The sequence below is a fragment of the Lepidochelys kempii genome, chromosome 8 (genome assembly GCF_965140285.1).
Source record: "Lepidochelys kempii isolate rLepKem1 chromosome 8, rLepKem1.hap1, whole genome shotgun sequence".
Classification (NCBI taxonomy): domain Eukaryota; kingdom Metazoa; phylum Chordata; order Testudines; family Cheloniidae; genus Lepidochelys; species Lepidochelys kempii.
Window position 1 is genome coordinate 38077485 of NC_136387.1, and position 23406 is coordinate 38100890.

A 23406-nucleotide genomic window follows, 5' to 3' on the forward strand; every position below is an offset into this window, starting at 1 on the left:
CTTCTCCTCCAGTTCTTTGGCCCTTGCTTCCATTTCTTTGTCCCTTGCTTCCATTTTCAGCCGCATGAGTTCTGTCTGTCTTTCATGTTCCCTTTGTTTTTCCGCAGCCTGAAATCTGGCTAATTCCAGCTTTTGTCGAGCCGTGGATTTTGTCATTCTAACCTCTCTGTTTTTAACTAACTTTACACCCAAGGTTTAGAAATAAACAAACAAAACTTGGCTGTAAAATTTTGCTGTGCTGGAATAGAATACCTATTCTCTGATAGTGATTTGTCAGCCTACAGAAAAAGACAATTCCCTTGTCTCTGCTCTGGGCACAAATCAAAGCAAAAAACGTCCAACTACTTGGAAACCTGCTTACCAGCAGCCCAAAGGAAAAAAAAAATTCCTTTTCAAACCTGTGCTCCTTGTAAAACAAAAAAATCAAAATCCTAAAAAAAAAAAACCCTGCCACTTTTGTCTCCAGGCAAATGGGTAGAACACACACCCCCTATTTACTTTTAGGAAGAAAAGAAAAAAAAAAACTCTGGGTTGGAAGACTGTGAATTTCCCTGCAGGAGTTAAGTACCCTGCCTCCAGGCAAAGAAAACCTGCAATTCACAAAGATAATCCCCTTTTGTCTCTGCTTGGCCACAAAGCAGAGAAAAACCAAGCTGCTTTCAGTTTCAGCTGCTTTCTGGAATTCCTTTCCAAAGGAAAAAAAATTTCCTTTTTAAAATCTGTATTTCTAGTTCAGAAAATCTCAACTGAATCTCAAAATGATTTCAGGTTAATCCCACCACTATGCCACCATGTCAAGTTTCCTCCCCCACTCTGAACTCGAGGGTACAGATGTGGGGACCTGCATGAAGAACCTCCTAAGCTTATCTTTACCAGCTTAGGTCAAAACTTCCCCAAGGTACAAAATATTCCACCCGTTGTCCTTGGACTGGCCACTACCACCACCAAACTAATACTGGTTACTGGGGAAGAGCTGTTTGGACGCGTCCTTCCCCCCAAAATACTTCCCAAAACCTTGCACCCCACTTCCTGGACAAGGTTTGGTAAAAAGCCTCACCAATTTGCCTAGGTGACTACAGACCCAGACCCTTGGATCTTAAGAACAATGAACAATCCTCCCAACACTTGCACCCCCCCTTTCCTGGGAAATGTTGGATAAAAAGCCTCACCAATTTGCATAGGTGACCACAGACCCAAACCCTTGGATCTGAGAACAATGAAAAAGCATTCAGTTTTTTACAAGAAGACTTTTAATAAAAAATAGAAGTAAATAGAAATAAAGAAATCCCCCCTGTAAAATCAGGATGGTAGATATCTTACAGGGTAATTAGATTCAAAAACATAGAGAACCCCTCTAGGCAAAACCTTAAGTTACAAAAAAGATACACAGACAGAAATAGTTATTCTATTCAGCACAATTCTTTTCTCAGCCATTTAAAGAAATCATAATCTAACACATAGCTAGCTAGATTACTTACTAAAAGTTCTAAGACTCCATTCCTGGTCTATCCCCGGCAAAGACCCAGCATACAGACAGACACAGACCCTTTGTTTCTCTCCCTCCTCCCAGCTTTTGAAAGTATCTTGTCTCCTCATTGGTCATTTTGGTCAGGTGCCAGCGAGGTTACCTTTAGCTTCTTAACCCTTTACAGGTGAGAGGAGCTTTCCCCTGGCCAGGAGGTATTTCAAAGGGGTTTACCCTTCCCTTTATATTTATGACAAGGCCTGATAAAGTTTGTAGATGACACAAAAATTAGGGGAATGGTAAATAATGAGGAGGACAGGTCACTGATTCAGAGTGATCTGGATCACTTAGTAAACTGGGCACAAGCAAACAATATGCATTTTGATATGGCTAAATGTAAATGTATACAACTAGGAACAAAGAATGTAAGCCATTCTTAGAAAATGGGGAACTCTATCCTGGGAAGCAGTGACTTTGAAAAAAAGATTTGGGGGTCATGGTGGATAATCAGTGGAACATGAGCTCCCAGTGTGGTACTGTGGCCAAAAGAGCTCGTGTGATTCTGGGATGCATAAACGGAGAAATCTTGAGTAGGCATAAAGAGGTTACTTTATCTCTGTATTTGGCACTGCTACAACTGCTGCTGGAATACTGTGTACAGTTCTGGTGCCCACAATTCAAGAAGGATGTTGATAAATTGTAGAGGGTTCAGAGGAGAACCACAAGAATGATTAAAGGATTAGAAAACCTGCCTTACAGTGTCAGACTAGTTAAAAATCTCAATCTATTTATCCTAACAAAGAGACGGTTAAGAGGTGACTTGGTTACAGTCTGTAAGTACCTACATGGGGAACAAACATTTAATAATGGCCTCTTCAATTTATCAGAGAAGGGTACACATGATCTAATAGAATTTGCTAGACATATTCAGACTGGAAATTAGGCATAAATTTTTAACAGTTAAAGTTATTAGCCATTGGAACAGTTTACCAAGGAGTATAGTGGATTCTTCATCACTGACAATTTTAAAATCAAGATTGGATGTTTTTCTAAAAGATCTGCTCTAGGAATTATTCTGGAGAACTCTTATGGTGCATGTTATACAGGAGTCAGACTAGATGATCACAAGGGTCCATTCTGGCCTTGGAATCTATGAATCTATTAAAAGGCAAACAAATATTTTTTTTAACTGTCACCTCTGCAAACAAATGCATTTTTGTTGCACACATCATCAGTATGAGTCCAAAAATTATGAGTTAGGCACCCCCAAATCATGAGATTGGCTTAAAAATAATGAGATTTTTTAAAAAAATATTATTTTATATTTGCCTTCTGGCTTCTGAACATTTAGGGTGCACTTGGGTCCCTTTTTCAAACTTTTCTCTGCCACCACTAGGGCTAGAAACATAATTCTTTCTTTAAAAAAAAAAGAAAACTAAGATTCTTACATATTCACCTTAATCCAACAGCTGGAATTTAAGGAAAACACTAAATACCCCAAGAGTTGATAACACGTATATAAGCACCAAATAAAAGAATCATTAGAAGTACTAATGCAGCCCCATTGGGACCATATTCTCTGCCACTTTCTACTTTCTTGTTTAAGTATTACTTTTGGTGTTTGTTACTATTACCATGTATTTATTTAATCCATGTGCTATATGCACATGGTGCATTACAGAAAAGCAAAATAACAGGTCTTTCTCTGTCCTAAGGGGGTTACAATCTATATTAAATTCAACCCATCGATGGTTGATAATAAACAAATGATAAGGGAGGTCAAATATAACAGTGACAGTGTCTGAGGTATGCGTAATGCTGTTGCCAATTGGTTTGTGAGTGAGTGTGTGTGTGTGTGTGTGTGTGTGTTCTTTCAGTTTGCTGACCAGACATACGCAGATAGCTGGTTCAGCAGATAATGCTACCCAGTGTTGTTAGTTGCTAAAGGCTGTAATGTCTTTGCCTTAGTAGCCGTGTTCAGGCTGCCCAGTGTTTCTGTCCTTGGTTTTAATTAGCAGTAGACAAGGCAGCCTGCTCATTCAACAGACTTCAGTGTTACTCATAAAGAAAGACCACAGGCACAGTTCAGTGACAAAGGTATTTGGCCAGGTTTATTGCCCCCTAGGCACAGTTTGTCCTGGCTCCGTGGTTACAGCTACACTAACATAGAAGTGCCCAGTAGCAAGGAATGGCTCAGTTTGCAGTGGGAGTTCCTGCCGTCCCATAGGCCACCAAAAGAATTAAAATGAAGTGCCCTAACATTTATAGGCTAAAACAAACAACTAACTTACACACCACCTTACATATTTCATGACATTTATGTGTTATCTCCTCTTGTTCCTGATATTTTGAACAAAATATCCCTTATTCATTATTCCATCAAACCATCTTATCTTTTACTAGATTGGGGTATATCTGTACTAGCCATAGGTGCTGACACCATGGATGCTATAGGGCTGGAGCACCCATGGGGGGAAAACGGTGGGTGTTGAGCACCCACCCCCTATAAGCCCCCCCACAACCCCTCCAGTGCCTCCCACCCACCAGCGGGCCCTGTGGATCAGCGCCTCCCCCTCTGTCCCTGCACCTCCTGCCTGCCACAATCAGCTGTTTCACGGCATGCAGGGAGGTTGGGATGGAGGGAGAAGGAGCAAGGATGCTGCACACTGGGAGGAGGGACGGGGCAGGAAGAGGTGGGGCAGGGATGGAAAGAGGTGGGGTGGGGGTGGGAAGAGGCGAGGCGGGCATGGGGCCTTGGGGGAAGGAGTGGAGTGGGGGCGGGGCCTGGGGAAGAGCTGGGGGTTGGCAGTTTGAAAAGTCAACATCTGTGGTACTAGCTAAAATATATATACCTAAATATCTAGTGCCTAGTACACTAGCAACAACTCTGTTCATGTACTGGACAGTGAACTTGTAAACATTTACTTGAATACATCTCCTGATTTGTTTCACAGTCTTGCACCAGGCCCAGGCTCTTTCTCTCTCTACTACAAATGCTGCTTATAGTAGGCTAATTTTAGGACTGTTATTTTTTCATATAAATAAATACAAGCTCTCCTTTCTGCACAGAATGACACTGGGACAACAGGCTCACACACCACTAGTCCTGTTATGAAGGGCAGAGCAGAAGGGGAGGCAGCACAAAGAAGAGCTGAGATCAGTGTCTGCTGATGCTTTGTGCAGATCTTTTCTCCCTTCCCACATTCGATGATTAGCTGTTGAGCTGAGCCCAGCAACACAGATTTCTAAATGTTAGTTTCCTCCTGCCACTGCGGGCCGTTCTGTCCTTCTACTGTATGGTCAGAGGACCAGCAACGGAGAATCCTGTCTGCAGCCAGTGCAGTCCACTCCCTCCCTGGGCCCCTATCCCCACAGCTGGCTCGGAGTGACGCACTGCTCAGTAGTACCAGAGAAAACAGCGTATCTTATCAGGTGAGCCAAGTCACCAGGGACAGGAATCTTTCAGTTGCCTCCTACAGCAGCAGAAGCCCATGTCCTCCTCCACTTCAAGAGAAAGAAGGGTTCAGGTTTAGCGGAATCTTAGGGAGGAGATAAAAGTGCTGCAGTGAAGGCAGAGACAAGAGTAGGAGCTGTAAAAAGACAACCTAACTCCACAGACCTGCTCCTTGTGCAAATTCAGAATCATAATTGATTTTAATGACTAGCATAATGACTAGCTTTTTACTCCTGTTAGCCCTGCAGAGGACAACAGAGTTAAAAGGGAGTGAGCTGGATTTTATTCCTTCGTGGTCACCATCAATTAAATTGTTTACTAAGTTCCAGTCATTTATAACTGTGCAAACCCACCACAGACAATGAGGAACTCATTTAGTTTGCAGAGTCTTTATCACTGGTGATGATGTGCAAGAAGGAAACTGCCCAGTTTGACTGCCAAAGTCCATCTGGTAGCAATTTGTACGTTTAAAGATTTTGGGCTTGATTCTCCATTCTCGTGTAGTCATTTTTTACCAGTGTAAAGTGAGTTTAAAACACTAACAGATCAGGATTGTAACATTTTACCCCATTTTCTACTGGTATAAATGACAACACAAGGTTCAGAGCAATGGGGAACCAGGCCCTGTGTAAGCTAGTTGTACAGGTCAATTCAAGGCTGAAAAGGGATCTGAGATCGGGAAACCATTTTGCTTCCAATTGAAATAAAAACTCTCTGTCTCTTTAAAATGTGCAAGATAGCACGGGAAACAGAAATGAGTTAGATGATTGTTTTTGACACATGGAACTCAAAAAACATACATGTTTTGAAATGCATTTGTCTAATCACAGCAAGTATGCAAAATACCTGACAAAAATAATTTTGATAAACAAGATACACTACTGTGGATTAATACCCAGCTGTTTTTCATATGCATTACATTTTTTTTCCTCACAAGTTCTGTGAAAGCATTTTAATGTATGGATTTGGTTCATATTCTTATTTAGGCACCTAAACAGAACTGGTTCATATTAGGTTCACATTTGTAAGTAATAGAATGATGCATTTGCCCACAATGACTGTGAAGAAGCCATTTTGATATACAATGCTAATAATCTGTGAACTATGAAGGATTTAAAGGGTGAATTATAAAGGCTCTGAAGAATGATCGTGATCACTTCAAAGAGCCATTGTTTTGTAACTGGTAAAGAAAAGGTTGATCAAAATACACATACACCGATATATAGTAGTGTGTGTGTGTATATGTATATAACAAAATACACATGATACACTAACTAAATATGGAAACTGAAATACATAAAATTAAGACTGGTTTCAGAGTAACAGCCGTGTTAGTCTGTATTCGCAAAAAGAAAAGGAGGACTTGTGGCACCTTAGAGACTAGCCAATTTATTTGAGCATGAGCTTTCGTGAGCTACAGCTCACTTCATCGGATGCATACCGTGGAAACGGCAGCAGACTTTATATATACACAGAGAATATGAAACAATACCTCCTCCCACCCCACTGTCCTGCTGGTAATAGCTTATCTAAAGTGATCATCAGGTGGGCCATTTCCAGCACAAATCCAGGTTTTCTCACCCTCCACCCCCCCCCCACAAATTCACTCTCCTGCTGGTGATAGCCCATCCAAAGTGACAACTCTTTACACAATGTGCATGATAATCAAGTTGGGCTATTTCCTGCACAAATCCAGGTTTTCTCACATCCCCCCCACCCCCATACACACACAAACTCACTCTCCTGCTGGTAATAGCTCATCCAAACTGACGACTCTCCCAGTTTAAATCCAAGTTAAACCAGAACATCTGGGGGGGGGGGTAGGAAAAAACAAGAGGAAACAGGCTACCTTGCATAATGACGTAGCCACTCCCAGTCTCTATTTAAGCCTAAATTAATAGTATCCAATTTGCAAATGAATTCCAATTCAGCAGTTTCTCGCTGGAGTCTGGATTTGAAGTTTTTTTGTTTTAAGATAGCGACCTTCATGTCTGTGATTGTGTGACCAGAGAGATTGAAGTGTTCTCCGACTGGTTTATGAATGTTATAATTCTTGACATCTGATTTGTGTCCATTTATTCTTTTACGTAGAGACTGTCCAGTTTGACCAATGTACATGGCAGAGGGGCATTGCTGGCACATGATGGCATATATCACATTGGTGGATGTGCAGGTGAACGAGCCTCTGATAGTGTGGCTGATGTTATTAGGCCCTGTGATGGTGTCCCCTGAATAGATATGTGGGCACAATTGGCAACGGGCTTTGTTGCAAGGATAAGTTCCTGGGTTAGTGGTTCTGTTGTGTGGTATGTGGTTGTTGGTGAGTATTTGCTTCAGGTTGCGGGGCTGTCTGTAGGCAAGGACTGGCCTGTCTCCCAAGATTTGTGAGAGTGTTGGGTCATCCTTTAGGATTGAATTAAGTTAAATTAAGGATTGATTAAATTAAGACTGGATTTTTATCATAAGGAATATCATGAAATCACTGATTAGTTTTAAAAAAAATCAATCAACTTTTGACAGTTTGAAATGTTTGTGCGAGTGAGCGGATGTGATGAGCAGGAGAGCAAATGTCACTAAGAGCTGCACAGTGAAACCCTGGGCTGCATGAGGGATTATTAATGTCAGCATCTTCAAACCTGGATGTTTAAAGTTAGGCTCTTAAATCAACGTTTGGCTCCTAAACAGAACCAGCCTGATTTTCAGAGGTGCAAAGGAATGCCAACTACCATTGAAATCAGTGGGGGTTGTGGGTATTCAGTGCCTTTAAAATCAGAACAGTTCTGTTTAGGTGCCTAAATAAGAATAGAAGGGATCTGGGAGAAAGATTTTCAAAGTCACAAAATACCAGTTAGGCACCTAGCTCCTATTCAAAGTCTATAGGAGTTAGGTACCTAAGTGCTATTTGAGCCTTTGAAAGTCTCCCCCTAAGAGCCTAATTTTAGGCACCAGGTTCGAAAATATTTGCCATTCTGTCTACATTAGAATTTTTAGCCATTTTGAACAACGGGTGTCAAATATTCTCACACCCCCATCAGCCAGTGTTGAATTTGGTTGACCCACTGGTTTGAACAAGGTTTGGACAGAGTTCATTGTCCATTTTAAAGCAGTGATGGCCCTTCATTGTATTAGGGGTTGAACATGCTTTGTTCAAATAAGTGCTAAACTCAGTTGACACTGTCCACACCCATGTGACAGCCAAGTTCAGCACTGTTTGAGGAAGGGGCAGGAAGGATTGGGATTGACACCCATTGTCAAACTCAGCTGGAAAGCAGGAGTTCAGCAACAACAATGTGGTCCCACAATGGATCAGACCAGTGGGCTCTCAAAGAGTGCTTAATTGACCCCTTTGCAGTGCAGCTGGAACCCATCGTTTTCTTTAGCAAACATCATTAATCTAAAGGGAGGGGAAAACCACAAGGGCTTCAGGGAGTCTGCAGACCCATTGGGGAAAGATCTGGATGAGCACGGTGTAATGTGGGAAACAGTGGAAGAGAAAAGAGGAGGAAAAAGAAGAGGAAAGAGTTGTGAGACAAGGAGCGGAGGAGGGAGAATTGGCAGTAGGGTAAAATGAGGAAAGAAGGAGGAGGAGGTTGAGCCCAACAGAACATGAGGAAGAGGTGAGGGAATAGAGAGAAAGAGGAGTGGGAAAGGAGGGTTGGTGGTGTTTTTTTGTTTGTTTGTTTTTTAAGGAGAACAGTTTAACTAAATAAGAAAGAGACAGGGAGGAATAATAGGTGAAATGGGGGGGACATGAATGGGAAGTAGATTTAGAGAGGAAAAAAGCTTCTCAAACAGAAAGGTGTGATGAGAAAGAGGAGTGAGATGAAAGCTTAACTGTTTTAGATAAATACACTTTAATGTTAAAATTGTTGAACACTAGTAAAATTAGGGAATACTGGTGCTGAATTTTCCTGAGGAAAGGATATGCCAGGGTACATGGTGTAAGGCAGGAGACAAAGTAGAGTGAAGAGAGAACAAAGGAAAGAAGGAAGAAAAGAAGCAAGGAAGATGGTGTAGTAATTTATTTTTAAAATTGTATATAAAAGTTTGATGCCGAAATGTTGCAGTATAATAACAGAATGCACCCCACCCACCCCCAGAGGAATTATACACAATTGTATTTTATTGCAAATGTCAGTTTGTTGACCTGGCTGGACACTACATTCAGTGATTTATTTGAGTCTTCAAAAGCTTTAGGGGGGTACACTACTAGCAGTTCCAGTAACAGATGAGTTAACTCCCTAAGGAGCCCTGAGTCCTGAGAAAGAAAAGATAAGATAAGGGGTAAGAAAGAAAGATTTATGTGTAATGCTGAGCTGGGTTGGCTCTGGCATAAGTGCAACCACTGGGAGTGTGTGGAAGACACGTTGTTCTCTCAAACGTCCCATTCCCTGCTGAATTCCCAGCCAACTTCGCTTGTGCTGTAGCGCGGGAGGAAAGAATGAAAAGGCTTCTCTCCCTCCCCTAGACATGGCCACATCCTGCTGTTAATCTCTGTTTAATACCCCTTGGATCAAAATATTCTCTAACTACTCTCCACTCCTCACCATGGCTCCTGTTGATGCTGGGTGATCCCTGGGTGGCTGCATTTGAAGAGCCAGCAGAGGGAGGAGGTTGATCAAAGGTAATATCCCTCCTTCCTGCCCTGAAAGAAATAGGGTCTCCCAGTCTGACCACTATGGTGAAGGGGCAGCTCTGAGGGGAATGTTGTGGGGGCACACTAGTCCCACAGAGCATGAGGAGGACGTAGAGCAGCTGGGAGAGAACACAAAGCATAGGGGACACACAGAAACCTGGGGAGGAAACATAGTTGGGGATGTAGCCCTATCTATAGATTGTGTATTAATTATATTGATTACTTAAGAATTCCCAGTTATCAGTCTGAGGGTTGACAGGTACTTGTCCCAAGATCAGGCCCAGTATTATTAAAATTACTGTTCAGTTGGGAATTCCGCTGTGCACAATTGCAACACGCACACTTCAGGAACCCTTCTGTATTTATAATGGTTTATTAATTAATTAGCAAAGTCACAAACACTCTAACCCATCAAGGTGGATAGAGATAATATAGAATGTGCATCAGAACACCCATTTACTCACACCATCCCTTGCAGAACAACCTGAAATGTTAGCCATTATCTTCCTCCTCACCATCACCTTCCTCATCATCACCAGTGGCCATCATCCTGGCACCTCCCAAGGGCTACATCTATCTCTCTTCCTGCCCACAGGCTGGGATACAGCTTTTATACTATATTACACTGACGCCACTATGTCTAATGCATATTCAGTAGGGGGTTCTCCCCTCTTTCTTATTTGTATTTCATCACCCAACTAATGTTGGGGTGCCTTTCTCCTATAGGTTAGTATATTAATGATCTCAAGTTATTATCATGTATGTCAGTTCATTGCCATGGCACTCTTGTGGCCAAACATCTGCAGATGTTCTATCCTAAAATATCCAAAAGCTGATGTTAGCTCATGTTCCTGTGGTTGGCTGGTGTCATTATAGATAAACTTCCCCCTTACACACTCCCAGCTCCCCAAAACTTAGGGGTGACTATTAGGCCATTTATCTTTGCCAAAGTTCATAGGTAGAGCCAACCCTATGTTACAGTGAATCAGGGCGACTGCGCCGGGCCCCACACTTTGGGTGGCCCTGCAGTGGCAGGAGGTGGGCGGGTGGGCGAGGTAAGGAGGCGAATAGGGAGGCAAGCGGCAGGCCGGCAGGCAGTCAGTCAGGGAGGGGAACCGAGGAGGGGGGCCAAGGAGGACCCCCCTTACCAGAACTTCCCCCTCTCCCCAGCACCTCATGCCCACCGGCAGGTCCCACCAATCAGTGCCTCCCCCTCCCTCTCAGCGCCAACCACAGATCAGATGTTTCACTCCCAGCATCAGGAGGCACTGGTGGGGACGGGAGAGGAGCAAGGGCGCAGTGTGCTTGGGGGAAGGAGGAGGAACTGGGTGGGGAAGAGGCGGGATAGGGGTGGGAAGAGGTGGGGCGGAGCAGGGGTGGGAAGAAGCAGGGCGGGGTGGGGATTTGGGGGAAGGGGTGGAGTTGGGGCGGGGCCTGGGCGGAACTGGGGGGACCACCCCCGGCCAATTAGAAACCAGGCACCTATGTCCCGAGCCCCACACCCTCCTAGGGATGGCCCTGTTCATAGGCCTCAAGCCTTATGTTAACTGCTGAAACCAAAGTCTTACAGGAGACAGGCCTCTGGGTTCCTTGTGTTATTGCTAAATGAAATAAATGCCAAAGCTAGTTCTATGGGCTACAGGGGACATGAGGTGAGAGGATACTAAGGGGACACAGAGCATGAGGGTGGTGTAACAAGAGTTACAGAGCCCTGGGGTAGACACAGTGCTGGGGGCAGAATACTAGTGGGGACATTTGGTGGGCTGACACAAAACACATGGCAGGACTGTGGGACACAGAGCACTGGGTGGACACAATCCAGGAGGACAGAGAGCACAATGCGGGACATGGGGATGCAGCACTGGGGAGAACACAGCACTACAGTATCACCCTATTTTATGAACTAATTGGTGACTGAGGAGTTCATAAAATAAAACAGTTCATAAAACTGACCATCTCAAAATTATAGTAAGTGTGGTGCAGAAGTTGTAGTATGGTGCACTGCATTGCTTTCTTCTTGTCCTTCAAACCACTGCCATGTGATTTCCAGTGCATTAAAGGCATCAGAATGTGAAGGGAGATTGACTTGTTCTTCATCGACATCATTTTTGTTATGTGATTTATTTTTCTGTTGGGAAAAATGGTTTGTATAACTGGTTGTCTGTAAGATTGGTGTGCATAAAATCAAGGTTCTACTGTATTCACAAACACACACACAGAGATGCATGTGCAAACACACACATTCATGGTGGAATTGTAGGACATGATGCAGGGTAGGAGGTGTAAAAGCTTGTTTGTGGCGCCAGCTGCGTGTCCCTCACAACTTTTGGATAAAAACACCTGGGCTCTGATCTTCAAAGCAGCTCTACTCAGGGCATCAGGAAATGGAAGCAATGCAACCTACACTCATTGGGGTTATTTACGTTCCAGAAACTCAGTTCACGAAAGGTTCATTAAAATGGGCTCAGATTCCGGCTCAAAAGTCTGCTGGTCTCTCCTTCCTCACAACAACTGTTCCCTGTGTCCCAGAAGCCCAATCCTTTGATTAAGAGAACAGAAGGTCCTTCTGTCCATGGAAGCCCAAAACCCAGGCAGGCAGAAGTGAGGAGAATCCCCCTCCTGGTGTCCCCAATCCCTGAGAAGCTGGTAAAGACCTCAGATCAGAGTGTACACACCCTGCATGTGGGTAAAGAGACATGCCTGAGGCTTGCAATCCTTGATCATGGGGAATAGAGGGAAGAACGCCACCTAGAGGATAAAACTCTTAGGCAAGGGAAAGAAAGAGAGACCCCGGCCTGGAGCCCTGCAACTCTATGGGAGGAAAGAAGAGCTCATTATCAGTTGGGAGTTGGGACCTGTTTTGAGATACCATCTCTTTCCCCTAGTCAAGGATTGGGCTCCTGGGGTCTGTCTCCTTTTTGGAGGGAGATGGGGGTGGGATGAGGAAAGGCCTGAATGGAGAGAGGGTATAGGGAAAAAGGGAGCACCTGCAGGGAAAAAGTTTGAGGGGGTTGCTCTTGAGGGTCTGGGTTTATTGAGTCTAGTGACATGTACAAACTGCCTCTGGTCTGGTTTGTCGAACTGCGTTTCTCACTGTGCATTATTTTATTGTTTGTGCAAAACTGGGCAAATGATGTCTATTGTTTTTAATGTTTCAATCATATTTTAAATGTATATATATGATTATATTAAAATATATTTCCATGATTTCTCCACCTATAATCACAATCTCCTAACAATTGCCACTACCAGACTGCAGGCATAATGCATTATTAAGGTGACCATTCATGCCGTTTTGGCCAGAATAGTCCCCTTTTTAAGCTCTGTCCCTGGCGTCATGATGTTTTTGGCAAAACAGGACATTTGTCCCATTTGCTATTGCCCTAAATGGGCATGGAGGAACATTCAGGAGAGAGCAAACGAGACAAATGCCCAATTTTGCCAAAAAAGTCATGACGTCGGATCAGATGAGCGGCAGTGGCAGGCGGGTTGGGCTGTCAGCCCCATATGGTGGGGCTCAGGGTGTGAGTCCCGTGTGGTGGAGCTCAGGCTGACAGCCCTGTACCCCACCACGGGGCTTGGGCGAGCAATGACACCAGGTAGCTCGGGCAAGTGGTGATGCCAGGTGGCTCGGGCTGTCAGCCCTGTGCGGCGGGCCTCGGGTGAGTGGCAACACCAGGCAGCTTACACAGTGTCCTGTTTTCAGTTTAGGGGAATATAGTCACCCTATACATTATGCAAATAAAAATCCATATAACGCAAGCCCAGCATCTGGAGCAGTCAGTAGCAAAATCTGTAGACAAAGCAAACTAGGATATGTATTCTGCATTCATACCAAACTGCAATATACATCCAGTTGTATCAAGAATATAGCAAGCGGCCAGATATATGCATACACTATAATTATGACATATTATATATAGTCCCTGATGTGAATTGGGTGAGGAAAGGGTTAAAATTGTTGCTGAGTAAGGGGAGTAACAGGTACCTTCGTGTACCGTGTACCGCAGGCAGGCCCATCCTTACGCAGCTGCGTAGGGCACCAGAAAAGTGCTCTGCATAGCTGCATGCTGCTCCAGCCCCTGCTCCGGCTCTTCCCCAGGGCCCCCACCCCTGCTCCACCCCAGCCCCACCTCTTCCTGCCCCTGCTCCACCGAGCCCTGCTCTGCCCCAGCACTCCCCTGAGCTCTGCAGCAGGGCTGGGCCTGCACTCACCTGGGCCCCCCAAGCCTGCCCCGCCCCCCCATGCGGGGGGGGGGGGGAGCTGCGTAGGGCCCCAGAATAGCTAGGGACGGCCCTGATTGCAGGATCGAAGAGACATTCAGCTATGGGGGAATGGGACTGGGCTAGGGTAACCAGACGTCCCAATATTTTTGGGACTGTTTCGATATTAGGGGCTTTGTCTTACATATGCAACTGTACCCCCTTCTCCCTCCAAAAAAGGAGCATCCCGATTTTTCACATGTGCTATCTGGTCATCCTAGACTGGGCAGCTTAGGTACTACTGAGTCCCCAAACCAAAAAGGAGGGAGCTGTATAAGAAGCTGAACTGAACTGAAGAGCAGGTTTTTCCTCTAATAAGGGAGCAATGGGGCTGTAGACGACTTATTCTATTTGTTTGTTTGCTCAGTGTCTGTGAGAAGCCATTTATCATCCAGTGTTAGGCTTTGCTCAGAAGAGGCCTGATTTTTAGCCTACGGTAGTTGGCAAGTCAGTTGCTACTGCAATAACAGCCCAGAACACAGTGGCAGAGCTACTCCAGTGCCTGAGATAAATACATTTTTTAAATCTTTTCCCTGGAAGAATTTTTCTTTAAATAAAATTTTTATATTTAATTTAAAGTCCAGTTGTGCCACAACACTAATAACCACCACAAATCAAACGATAAACTGCAGCAAGTCCTTGTTGCCTTTCTCTTGTATTGTGCCTGGATGTTAGAGCAGTGGGGGGTTGGGGATCTCACACACCATATGCGCTATAATTACCTAGTTTAATGTTACTGTATTTAAACACAGGCAGGGATTAAAGCAGCAGACTCCCTGGTAGGGAGGAGCTTTTATTTTGCCAATTCCACCTCTATCGTAGGGCAGGACAGGTCAAACAGATGGAAGTGCAAAGAGTGAGATTTATTTGCTTGCTTTTTAAAAATTCCAAATTGACGTGATCCTTTGAAAAGACTATGGCCATTTGCAGACTATTGCAGACTAGGCTATTTGAGCTTTAACTTTTTTCTGTCTGCATCACTTCCCTATCTCGAAATTCAATATCTACCACTTCTCTTGATTAAAAAAAAAGATTAAATGGGCATTTTAATCCAGAAAAGGCTTAGGGAAGTTCAGTGAAGCCAGAATGCCTGCAGAGATCCCCTGAATGACACAGAGAGGTTTTTTTTCTCCCGTGCACATAATGCTTGCACTTGGCATGCTGTTTCAGAATAAGTGTGCAGAATGTCAGACTCTTTATAGCAGTGAATATTCATCATGCCAGCCAGAGGCAGAAGCTGCAGTCTGTGCAGCATCAGCAAAGGAGGCAGGGAGGAAAAAATCAAGTTAATGACTGGCTTTCCCTGCGATTTACTTCCTGCTTGTCGCCTGATCTCCATTTTAAATAAATGCATTTAATTAATAACAATGTGGTTACACTGACATGAGGGTGGAGGGGTCTGTCAATAAGGACTGGGTTAGTCCTAGACTCACAGTGTGTTCTGTTGGCTGGAAAAATCAGACAATTCAAAAATATTTCCTTTGAAACTACTAAGAATAGATGGTTTGGTTGAAAGCTTTTATCTGAATGACCTCTTGGATCCGCGAGCCATTGAAATCCTTACAGACAGGGACAAAATGATGAATGGGAAGGGGAGGGACAGAATGGAAGCAAGCTGCTGTCTCGGCTGAGCATGTCACGTAGTCACAAATGTCTCTGCATGGAGATAGAGCTGCACAGAAATGCTTCTACCTCCCTTTAGCAGGGGCACATCTGCTCTCACACTAAACTCAGCCTTCTTCTGACAAAGGTTCTTTAAGAAAGCTGCAGAGACATGGGAGGCAGAGACAAAGCACTACACTCATAATATATGGACAGTTCTCATTATGTAAAGTGAGCACCACCTGTTCCTGACAAATGCCAGATTTTAGCTTTTGGGTTATTCAGAGACCACAAGTATGCACATTCCCTAAAAAAGAGAAAATAAAATGTCAATGAGAAAAAAACCAGCATCCCTGGTCCAGTCTTGATGGGAGAATTGATTTGCCAGCTGAGTGACACAATGTTTTATGCTCTGTGAAGCAGGCATTGTGCCCTACACTTAGAAGATATCTCAATTCCAGACTATTTTAACCTGTCACTCTGCGTGTCAGCTCTGTTCTGCTTACACATCATTTGGAATAGGGAACAAGCCAGTAAAAACCAACCCCTCAATTGAGTGAATGCACAAATCTAGTCTTCCAAAAGATAGCCATTTAAATCTGGGTGACAGACATTTATTTTATAGTCTTTCATCAAAAGGTTACCAAACTCACGAACTACACAGGGGTCACTTGGCTCATTGTTGAAATGCAGCCTCTCTGGAGTGGAATGAAGCTGCTTTCTAAACAATACAACCCTGACCACAATCTTATTGAATTGAAACTAAAGGGGGAATCTAGGGCTGCAGAAAATTATCCATGCTGTAATTTCGAACACACACTTCTTGCAAATAGTAGCAAAGGATTTTTCATGACTACTGCTGTTTATGATTTTAGTTTTATATTTCATCTTTTTTTAAAAACTGGCATATTCAGTTGTGCAGTGTCTCTGAAAGCCATGGTGGGGTGTGGTTCAGCACTATGTCAGAGGTCTGCTGAAATGCTTGCATTTGTCTTTGAGCCTGTGGGTGGTGGCTAATGAGGTCAAAAAGGCATCTTCCATTTTAGAACGCAGACATGCACACACATCTCTAGTGTCAGGGAGCTGCAGTTGCAGCCTGGGTTTAGTTTCTGTTTTGTGCCTATGTTTTAAAAATAAATCATTTGGTCATTGAACATAAGGACTCCTGAATTCATTGAGAACAAGACAAAGTGAGAGCGCTACCTACCTAGTCAACTCTACTTCAGGGAATGCCTAGGTACTGGCAAGAAGGGGCCAGTCCTATTTTTCTTTGTGATGACCTCTGACAAGGTCATATATAGTTGTAGGGTGCAGAGAAAGGAGTGTAACACTTTAAATGAAGTGTGATAAATGTAGTTGGGGGGGGCAGCTTTATTTAGACCGTTTTTATAAGTTCAATAAACAGCTTAAAAGCATTTATTAAGCTCCAGAAAATATGCAAGAGAAGCACAACTAATCCTGTTAAGTGTAAAGTTACATCTAAATCATAGTTTTTGTGTGTTAAATGCTTGTTGATCAGACAATAAATAACTCTTTATAGAGGCTTTAGAAACTGGGGGGTAGGTGACATTTATCCCTGATCTGAAATGCCTGAACATGCAGTGATAGTACAATTGAACTGTGACCTTCCTGCCTGACACTCCAGATATAAACACTGTTGTCAGGTAAATCAAGCAGAAGTGAAATTTCTTGAAAAGGCTGCTGAAGCCCTGCTACTAGGAAATGATGGTCATTATGTTATTATGTTCTATGCTATTATGTTCTGGCTGTAGCCATCTCCCTGCTTTTGAGTTCCTCAGCCTGCTGTAAGGGTAATTAGTTTCCTTTGGCTTAGTGAGTATTAAGGAGTATTAATATGCTTAGTTTATAGGGGCATCAAATATATTCAAGGGCTTCAATAAGGACAGACAAGTGGAGGCAAACCTCTTAGTCTTGGTGCTCACAGAATCCTGATTCCAGGGTAGATATTATGGGTTTGCTAAATTTGGTTCCACTATAGCAGAAGGATTTGTGATGTATATTACTCACTTAATCTGGTGAGTAGATTTGTGTAAACAGAACCAGATTAAAGGGACAGTATCCTGTTTTGCATTAGATTTCAGTGGTACAGACAGACACACATGTGCACTTTGTAGTATTGTTTAACATTTTCAGGCAATGCAGGGCCCCCCACATTGTGTCATAGGAAATACCCTTTTACACTGCAGAAAGGGATCTTAAATAGCCCTTGCAGAATACTCTAATCCAGTGGTTCCCAAACTTGTTCCGCCGCTTGTGCAGGGAAAGCCCCTGGCGGGCCGGGCCGGTTTGTTTACCTGCCACATCCGCCATTCGGCCGATCGTGGCTCCCAGTGGCTGCGGTTCGCTGCTCCAGGCCAATGGGAGCTGCTGGAAGTGGCGATCAGCTGAACCTGCGGATGCAGCAGGTAAACAAACCGGCCCAGCCTGCCAGGGGCTTTCCCTGCACAAGCGGTGGAACAAGTTTGGGAACCACTGCCCTAATCATAAGGTCAGGTCTCTGCTCAACATAAAGTCAGTGTAATGGCCCCTCTCCCTGGTATAAGGGACATGTTGAGGACAGGAGGAGCATGGCCAGAATAGACTGTGCTCTGGTTGTTTTGCTGATATAGTGGTCTATAGAGGGGCATAATAAGATAACACACTTTAAAGAAACCTTGGGGCTATACTTCTTCTGCACTGTGCAGGCCTCTGACACAGTCCAGAATTAGGGAGGTCCACAAGTAGCTTATGGACACCTCCGTCTCTCCCATTTATGTGCCCAATGCGGGAATAGAAGAAAAGAGAATCTGTACCAGGGTTATTTGGAAGGAGTGATGGATGGGGGTTGTTGGGAAGGAGAAAACATTTATTTGTCAAATAAAGCTTGATTTAAAGTATGGGATGCAAGAGGTCACATTTTCTGTATACAAGAAGAGAGAGGATCAATTCCTAATTTGGAACTAGGCCAAGACATACACTGTTCAGTTCAGTAATTTATTATTTCAAGGAAATGAGGGGGGTATCAAATGTGCACACATCCCCAGGCAAAAAGCTTAATTAAACCAGAGTGAAGGATGAAAGTATGTATTGGTGTCTGGGGTGTTAAGCGACTTGCCAGAACACTAGTATTGTCAAGAACAAACATGAAAAAAGTCAACCGTTCAAAATTAATGTGACAAGAAACTCACAGGAATGTTGTAATTTTTGTAAAAAGAAACGACACAAAGTTCTGTTAACATTGCAAAAAAATGAAGGTATTTGAAAACAGGGAAATTCAGTTAAGCCCACCAAGACAACCGTCCCAAAAGAAGCAAAAACGCTGAGGCAGTTTTATCTAGCCATATTAATAAATGTATGTATGTATTGTAAGTTAAGTTCCCATACATAACACCGGTTTATCTAATCATTGACCACAGAGCTAATGTCTCTTTGTCATGTAGGAGGCAACAGCTTTTCTTTATGATCACACCATTCCCAGGAGAAGACGTGCTTCACCATTTCCTGTTTATATGTCCCCTGCTGAAAACAATAATCTTACCTTACTCACAAAGATTCCATGGGCCACGTATTACACAAATGTCCTCAAATACTTGCTAATGTAGCACGTAAACTGCCCTTGTAGGGTCTAGAACATGAAAATACAACTAGGGGTGCCAACTTTCTAATTGTGCAAAACCGAACACCATAGCCCCGCCCCTTCCCCAAGGCCCTGCCCCCATCCCGCCCCTTCCCAGAGGCCCTGCACTCGCTCACTACATTCCCCTTCCCTCAGTGGCTCGCTCTCACCCACCCTCGCTCACTTTCACTGGGGGGGGGTCTGGAATGTGGGAGGGGATGAGGGCTCTAACTGGGGGTGTGGGTTCCGGCGTGGGGCCAGAAATGAGGGTTTAAGAGTGTGGGAGGGGACTCCGGGCTGGGGCAGGGAGTTGGGGTGCAGGAGGGGGTGAGGGCTTCGACTGGGGGTGTGGGCTCTGGGGTGGGGCTGGAGATGAAGGGTTTGGGGTGCAGGAGGGGGCTACAGGCTGGGGGGTGGGGCCGAGGGATTCAGAGTGCAGGACAGGGCTGTGGGTTGAGGCAGGGGGTTGGGGTGCTGGAGGAGGTGAAGGCTCTGGGCTGGGGGTGAGGCCTCTGGGGTGGGGCCGGGGATGAGGGTTTGGGTTGGGGCTCAGGGCTGGGGCAGGGGTTTGGGACTTGGGGTTGGGACATGGGCTTACCTTGGGCAGCTCCCAGGCAGCAGTGCAGCAAGGCTAAGGCAGGCTCCCTGCCTGTCCTGGCACTATGCTGCGCCCCGGAAGCAGCCAACATTTCTGCCTCCTAGTCAAGGGGCCCAGAAGACTCCGCGCGCTGCTCTTGCCTGCAGGCACTGCCCCCACAGCTCTCATTGGCTGGTTCCTGGCCAATGGGAGTGTGGAGCTGATGCTCAGGGCGGAGCCCCTTGACTCCCCCCTGCCTAGGAGCCGGACCTGCTGGCTGCTTCCGGGGCACAGTGCAGTGCCAGAACAGGTAGGGACTAGCCTGCCTTAGCCCTGCAGCACTGTCAACCAGACTTTTAACGGCTCGGTGCTGACCGGAGCTGCCAGGTTCCCTTTAGGGAACACCCTAAGTACAATATCTGCATGAAAAGCAAAGATCAAGAAGCATCACACATATCAGAGATTTGTATGTATGCAACCAGTTTTAAGGAGAGACTGTAAACTTAAAAATGTGTTCTTTGTTTCTGAAACAAGAAAACCCTTTGGTTTGCGTACATAATACTTTTTAAAACTTAAAACACCTATGCCTAAAATTGCAGAAGCTGCAGAACCACATAGTGAGATTCAGAAGTACAAGAGATATTACATGTTTCACACTGATCACAGAAGAGAATGTAGGAGCATTGTGGGACTGCTGAGAGGACCAATTGCAATGGTCCAGCTGAAATGCTGGTGCTTTTGGTCTACTCTGCCACTGCAACGATGCATGCAGAGTGGCTCAGTGCAGAATATGGTGGTGAGATTTGTTCAGAGCAAATGCAATTACAATGGTGCTGACAGTGTTTATGCACTATTGCATGCACGTGTGTGTGGACAGGAAGTGTGTTACAATCATGACAGGTGCTTGAAATTGTATTTGCAACATTACATTTCTCTAGGGTACACAAGAACAAGGTTTTGATCAGACTTCAAAGGTTTAAAAGGTCATAACAAATAATTCCAAACATAAGCATCAAATCTTCCCCAAAATACTCAGTCTCCAGCAAATACTCAGGACAGATCAATTAAAATAAATTTGAAGTTTCTATCCAAAATTGGGAGTTTGTAAAAGTACATAAGAACATAAGAACGGCCATAGTGGGTCAAACGAAAGGTCCATCTAGCCCAGTATCCTGTCTTCCCACAGTGGCCAATGCCAGGTGCCCCAGAGGGAATGAACAGAACAGGTAATCATCAAGTGATCCATCCCCTGTCACCCATTCCCAGCTTCTCGCAAACAGTGGCTAGGGACACCATCCCTGCCCATGCTGGCTAATAGCCATTGAAAGCGTTGAAGACTCTTCAAATAGTAAAAGAACAAAACAAATGAAAAATAGCTTATTTTTCAAACTCCCTACAAATGTAATCCATATCACATTTGGTCAGCATATTGTTAGTGGCAGAAGACCACACACAAGAAATTTCAAGTAAACTGGTTAGTTTTGGCAAATTGTGGCAGTGAGATTCAAAATTGGGTTAATACTGGAAAGCTAGTTGCAAGCTGCCTAGCTTAAAGCGTGCCTGCTTTGTTTGGTACGTTAGAAACCATGGCAGAGTTCTAAAACCAAGCAGGGGCTGTATAGACCTGTGAGTCTAGCACACCAATTAAGAACTTCCCTAGTTATGTCCAAAGTACTAGAAGGCCTGAAATGTCTGCAAAATGCTGATGACAAAGCTTTCTTATATTTTTATTTGACAATGAGTAGCTTCCAAAATAAAGTGATCTACCATATCTCATCTGAATGCCAAGTGTGGGGGGGGGGTCACCAAAATCTGAAATTTTAGGCCTTGCTGTTATGGAGTTACAGCATGACAAGAAAACTTACAAAGAATTTTCCAGTCTAGGAAATCACTGAAATATTTACTCTCCTCTCCAAACATTTTTGCCAATTCACTCCCAATTTGACACCAATCATCCCTCTAATTTCTGACTTTGCATTCCAGTTCATAGTCTGTCAAGACTTTCACTTTTCCTGAACATTTTAGAGGAGTAGCCTTTCTTGTCTTTAAAAGGGGCAAAGGCTATGGAGAAGACTGTCCACAGTTATGAGCCCTGATTTGGAACCTTGTTTGAAAGAGTCCCTTAGGCGCGACAGTTTGCCCTGTGTATGCTATATTAGCTGATTAATTGTATTTGATGCTGCTGTAAGATTTTAATGTTGTTTTGACTTTTTCAGAACCTGAGGCAGGAGAGGTTTCCCCCCCAGTGGGAGCTGGTGTGAACAGCAACAGCTGGACCTTTAAATATGGACCTGGCAATCCCAAACAAGCTGGTCCCGGTGAGTTGCCAGACAAATTCATTATCCCTGGATCTCCTGCGATCATCTCCATCCGGCAGGAACCACCAAACAGCCAAACTGACAAAAGTGACTTCATAACCTTTGGCAAGAAGGAGGAGACCAAGAAAAAGAAGAAAAAGAAGAAGGGAAACAAGACTCAGGAGAAAAAAGAAAAGGGGAACAGCACCACTGACAACAGTGACCAGTGAGGGGTTTATACTGTCAGAACCCAGTTAGCCAGTTTTTTTAATATTGGCAGATCTCTCCTATGTAGCAACTCCCAACTTCTTCCTATTGTTAACAAATTTCCAGTATATATAGACTTCAGAAATCCGCAGGAAGTTCACAGTGTCTGTCTAGATTGCTTAACAGGTTTTGTCTTGAAAAGCTTTATTAAGTCTGGTGTTAACTTTTTTTCTCCACTCTGGCTTGTTTTCAGACTCTAAAAAGCAGACACAAGTTTCCTTTCTCCTACGCCGAAAAGGAGAATCTTCACAGTACAGCCAGTGAGAGGTTGGACTCTCTGCATTGTGATTCCTGTGATCCTGTCTTGATGACACTTACAGGACAAGTTTAAAAGTTTTAATATTGTGCACCCTGTGTCTGATTGGAAACATTTATGTGCAGATGTCAGCTAGGTGATACAAGATCAGATTATAAAATGCAAGAAGAGCTGGTAAAATATGAACAACAAAGGAAACACCTAATGAACATAGTGTTCAAAGATGGTCAGGCTGGGGAGGAAATGTCTCAAAGGAGATGACCAGACTTTTTGAATCTAGAGACTAGCTGTGTGGAATACTGAGTCTTTTGCATGACGTATTGTACACACTCCAGCAAAGAAAAGCTCACATTTACAGCTTTTTAAGATACCATAAAGTATAACTCTCACCAAGCCATTGGCTATATTGTTAGTATAAGTCCGATTATCCTAGCAAGTATGTCCCTCAGAGTGGGACAACAAGGGATGGGCTGACATCTAGGGAATGTAACTGACTGTGATATTTCCTCTACATCCCTGTTTCCAGTCTATTAAACATTCTTTTGCACTTAATGTCTCTGAAAAGGTCAGAGTATTTTCCACAACAGATATGCAAAGTGAGAAAAAGAAATGCATTATCTATGCTATTTGTTATTTGATATATTTATTTATAAAGAAAATATAGCTGTAAATGTTAAAGAAATATGATGCCCTTTAACCCAAACAGAAGTCAATCTACAGCTATTAGAAATGATAATTGCTGCTATTAAAGTGCTTTAGAGAAATTGCCTGAAACATCTGTATTATATCGGCCACTTGCCAATCACAGCTTTATTCTGTCAGGTCACTCGGGCGCTGCCTCTTCCAATCACAGCTTTATTCTGTCGGGTCACTTGGCCGCTGCCTCTTGCATGTATTAATAAATACAAGAATATAATTTTTTGCATTAATCTGCACTTTGAATACACAACATTTGCAAACAATCTGTCCTAAT

At 43.9% G+C, this 23406-nt stretch overlaps 1 protein-coding gene across 10 annotated transcripts in view; it reads left to right on the top strand.

Moving 5' to 3' along the window:
• The window catches only part of LOC140915797 (protocadherin alpha-C2), a 362081-nt gene extending 339403 nt beyond the window's left edge, over positions 1 to 22678 (top strand). For 9 of the 10 annotated variants that reach the window (XM_073356102.2, XM_073356097.2, XM_073356103.2 and 6 more), the window contains exon 4: positions 21830 to 22678. In XM_073356102.2, coding sequence (XP_073212203.1) covers positions 21830 to 22140 — 311 coding nt within the window. In that variant the 3' untranslated portion in view covers positions 22141 to 22678. The remainder of the gene's footprint in view (positions 1 to 21829) is intronic. The other variant, XM_073356101.1, reaches the window with a different exon arrangement.
• Positions 22679 to 23406: the final 728 nt, after the last annotated feature.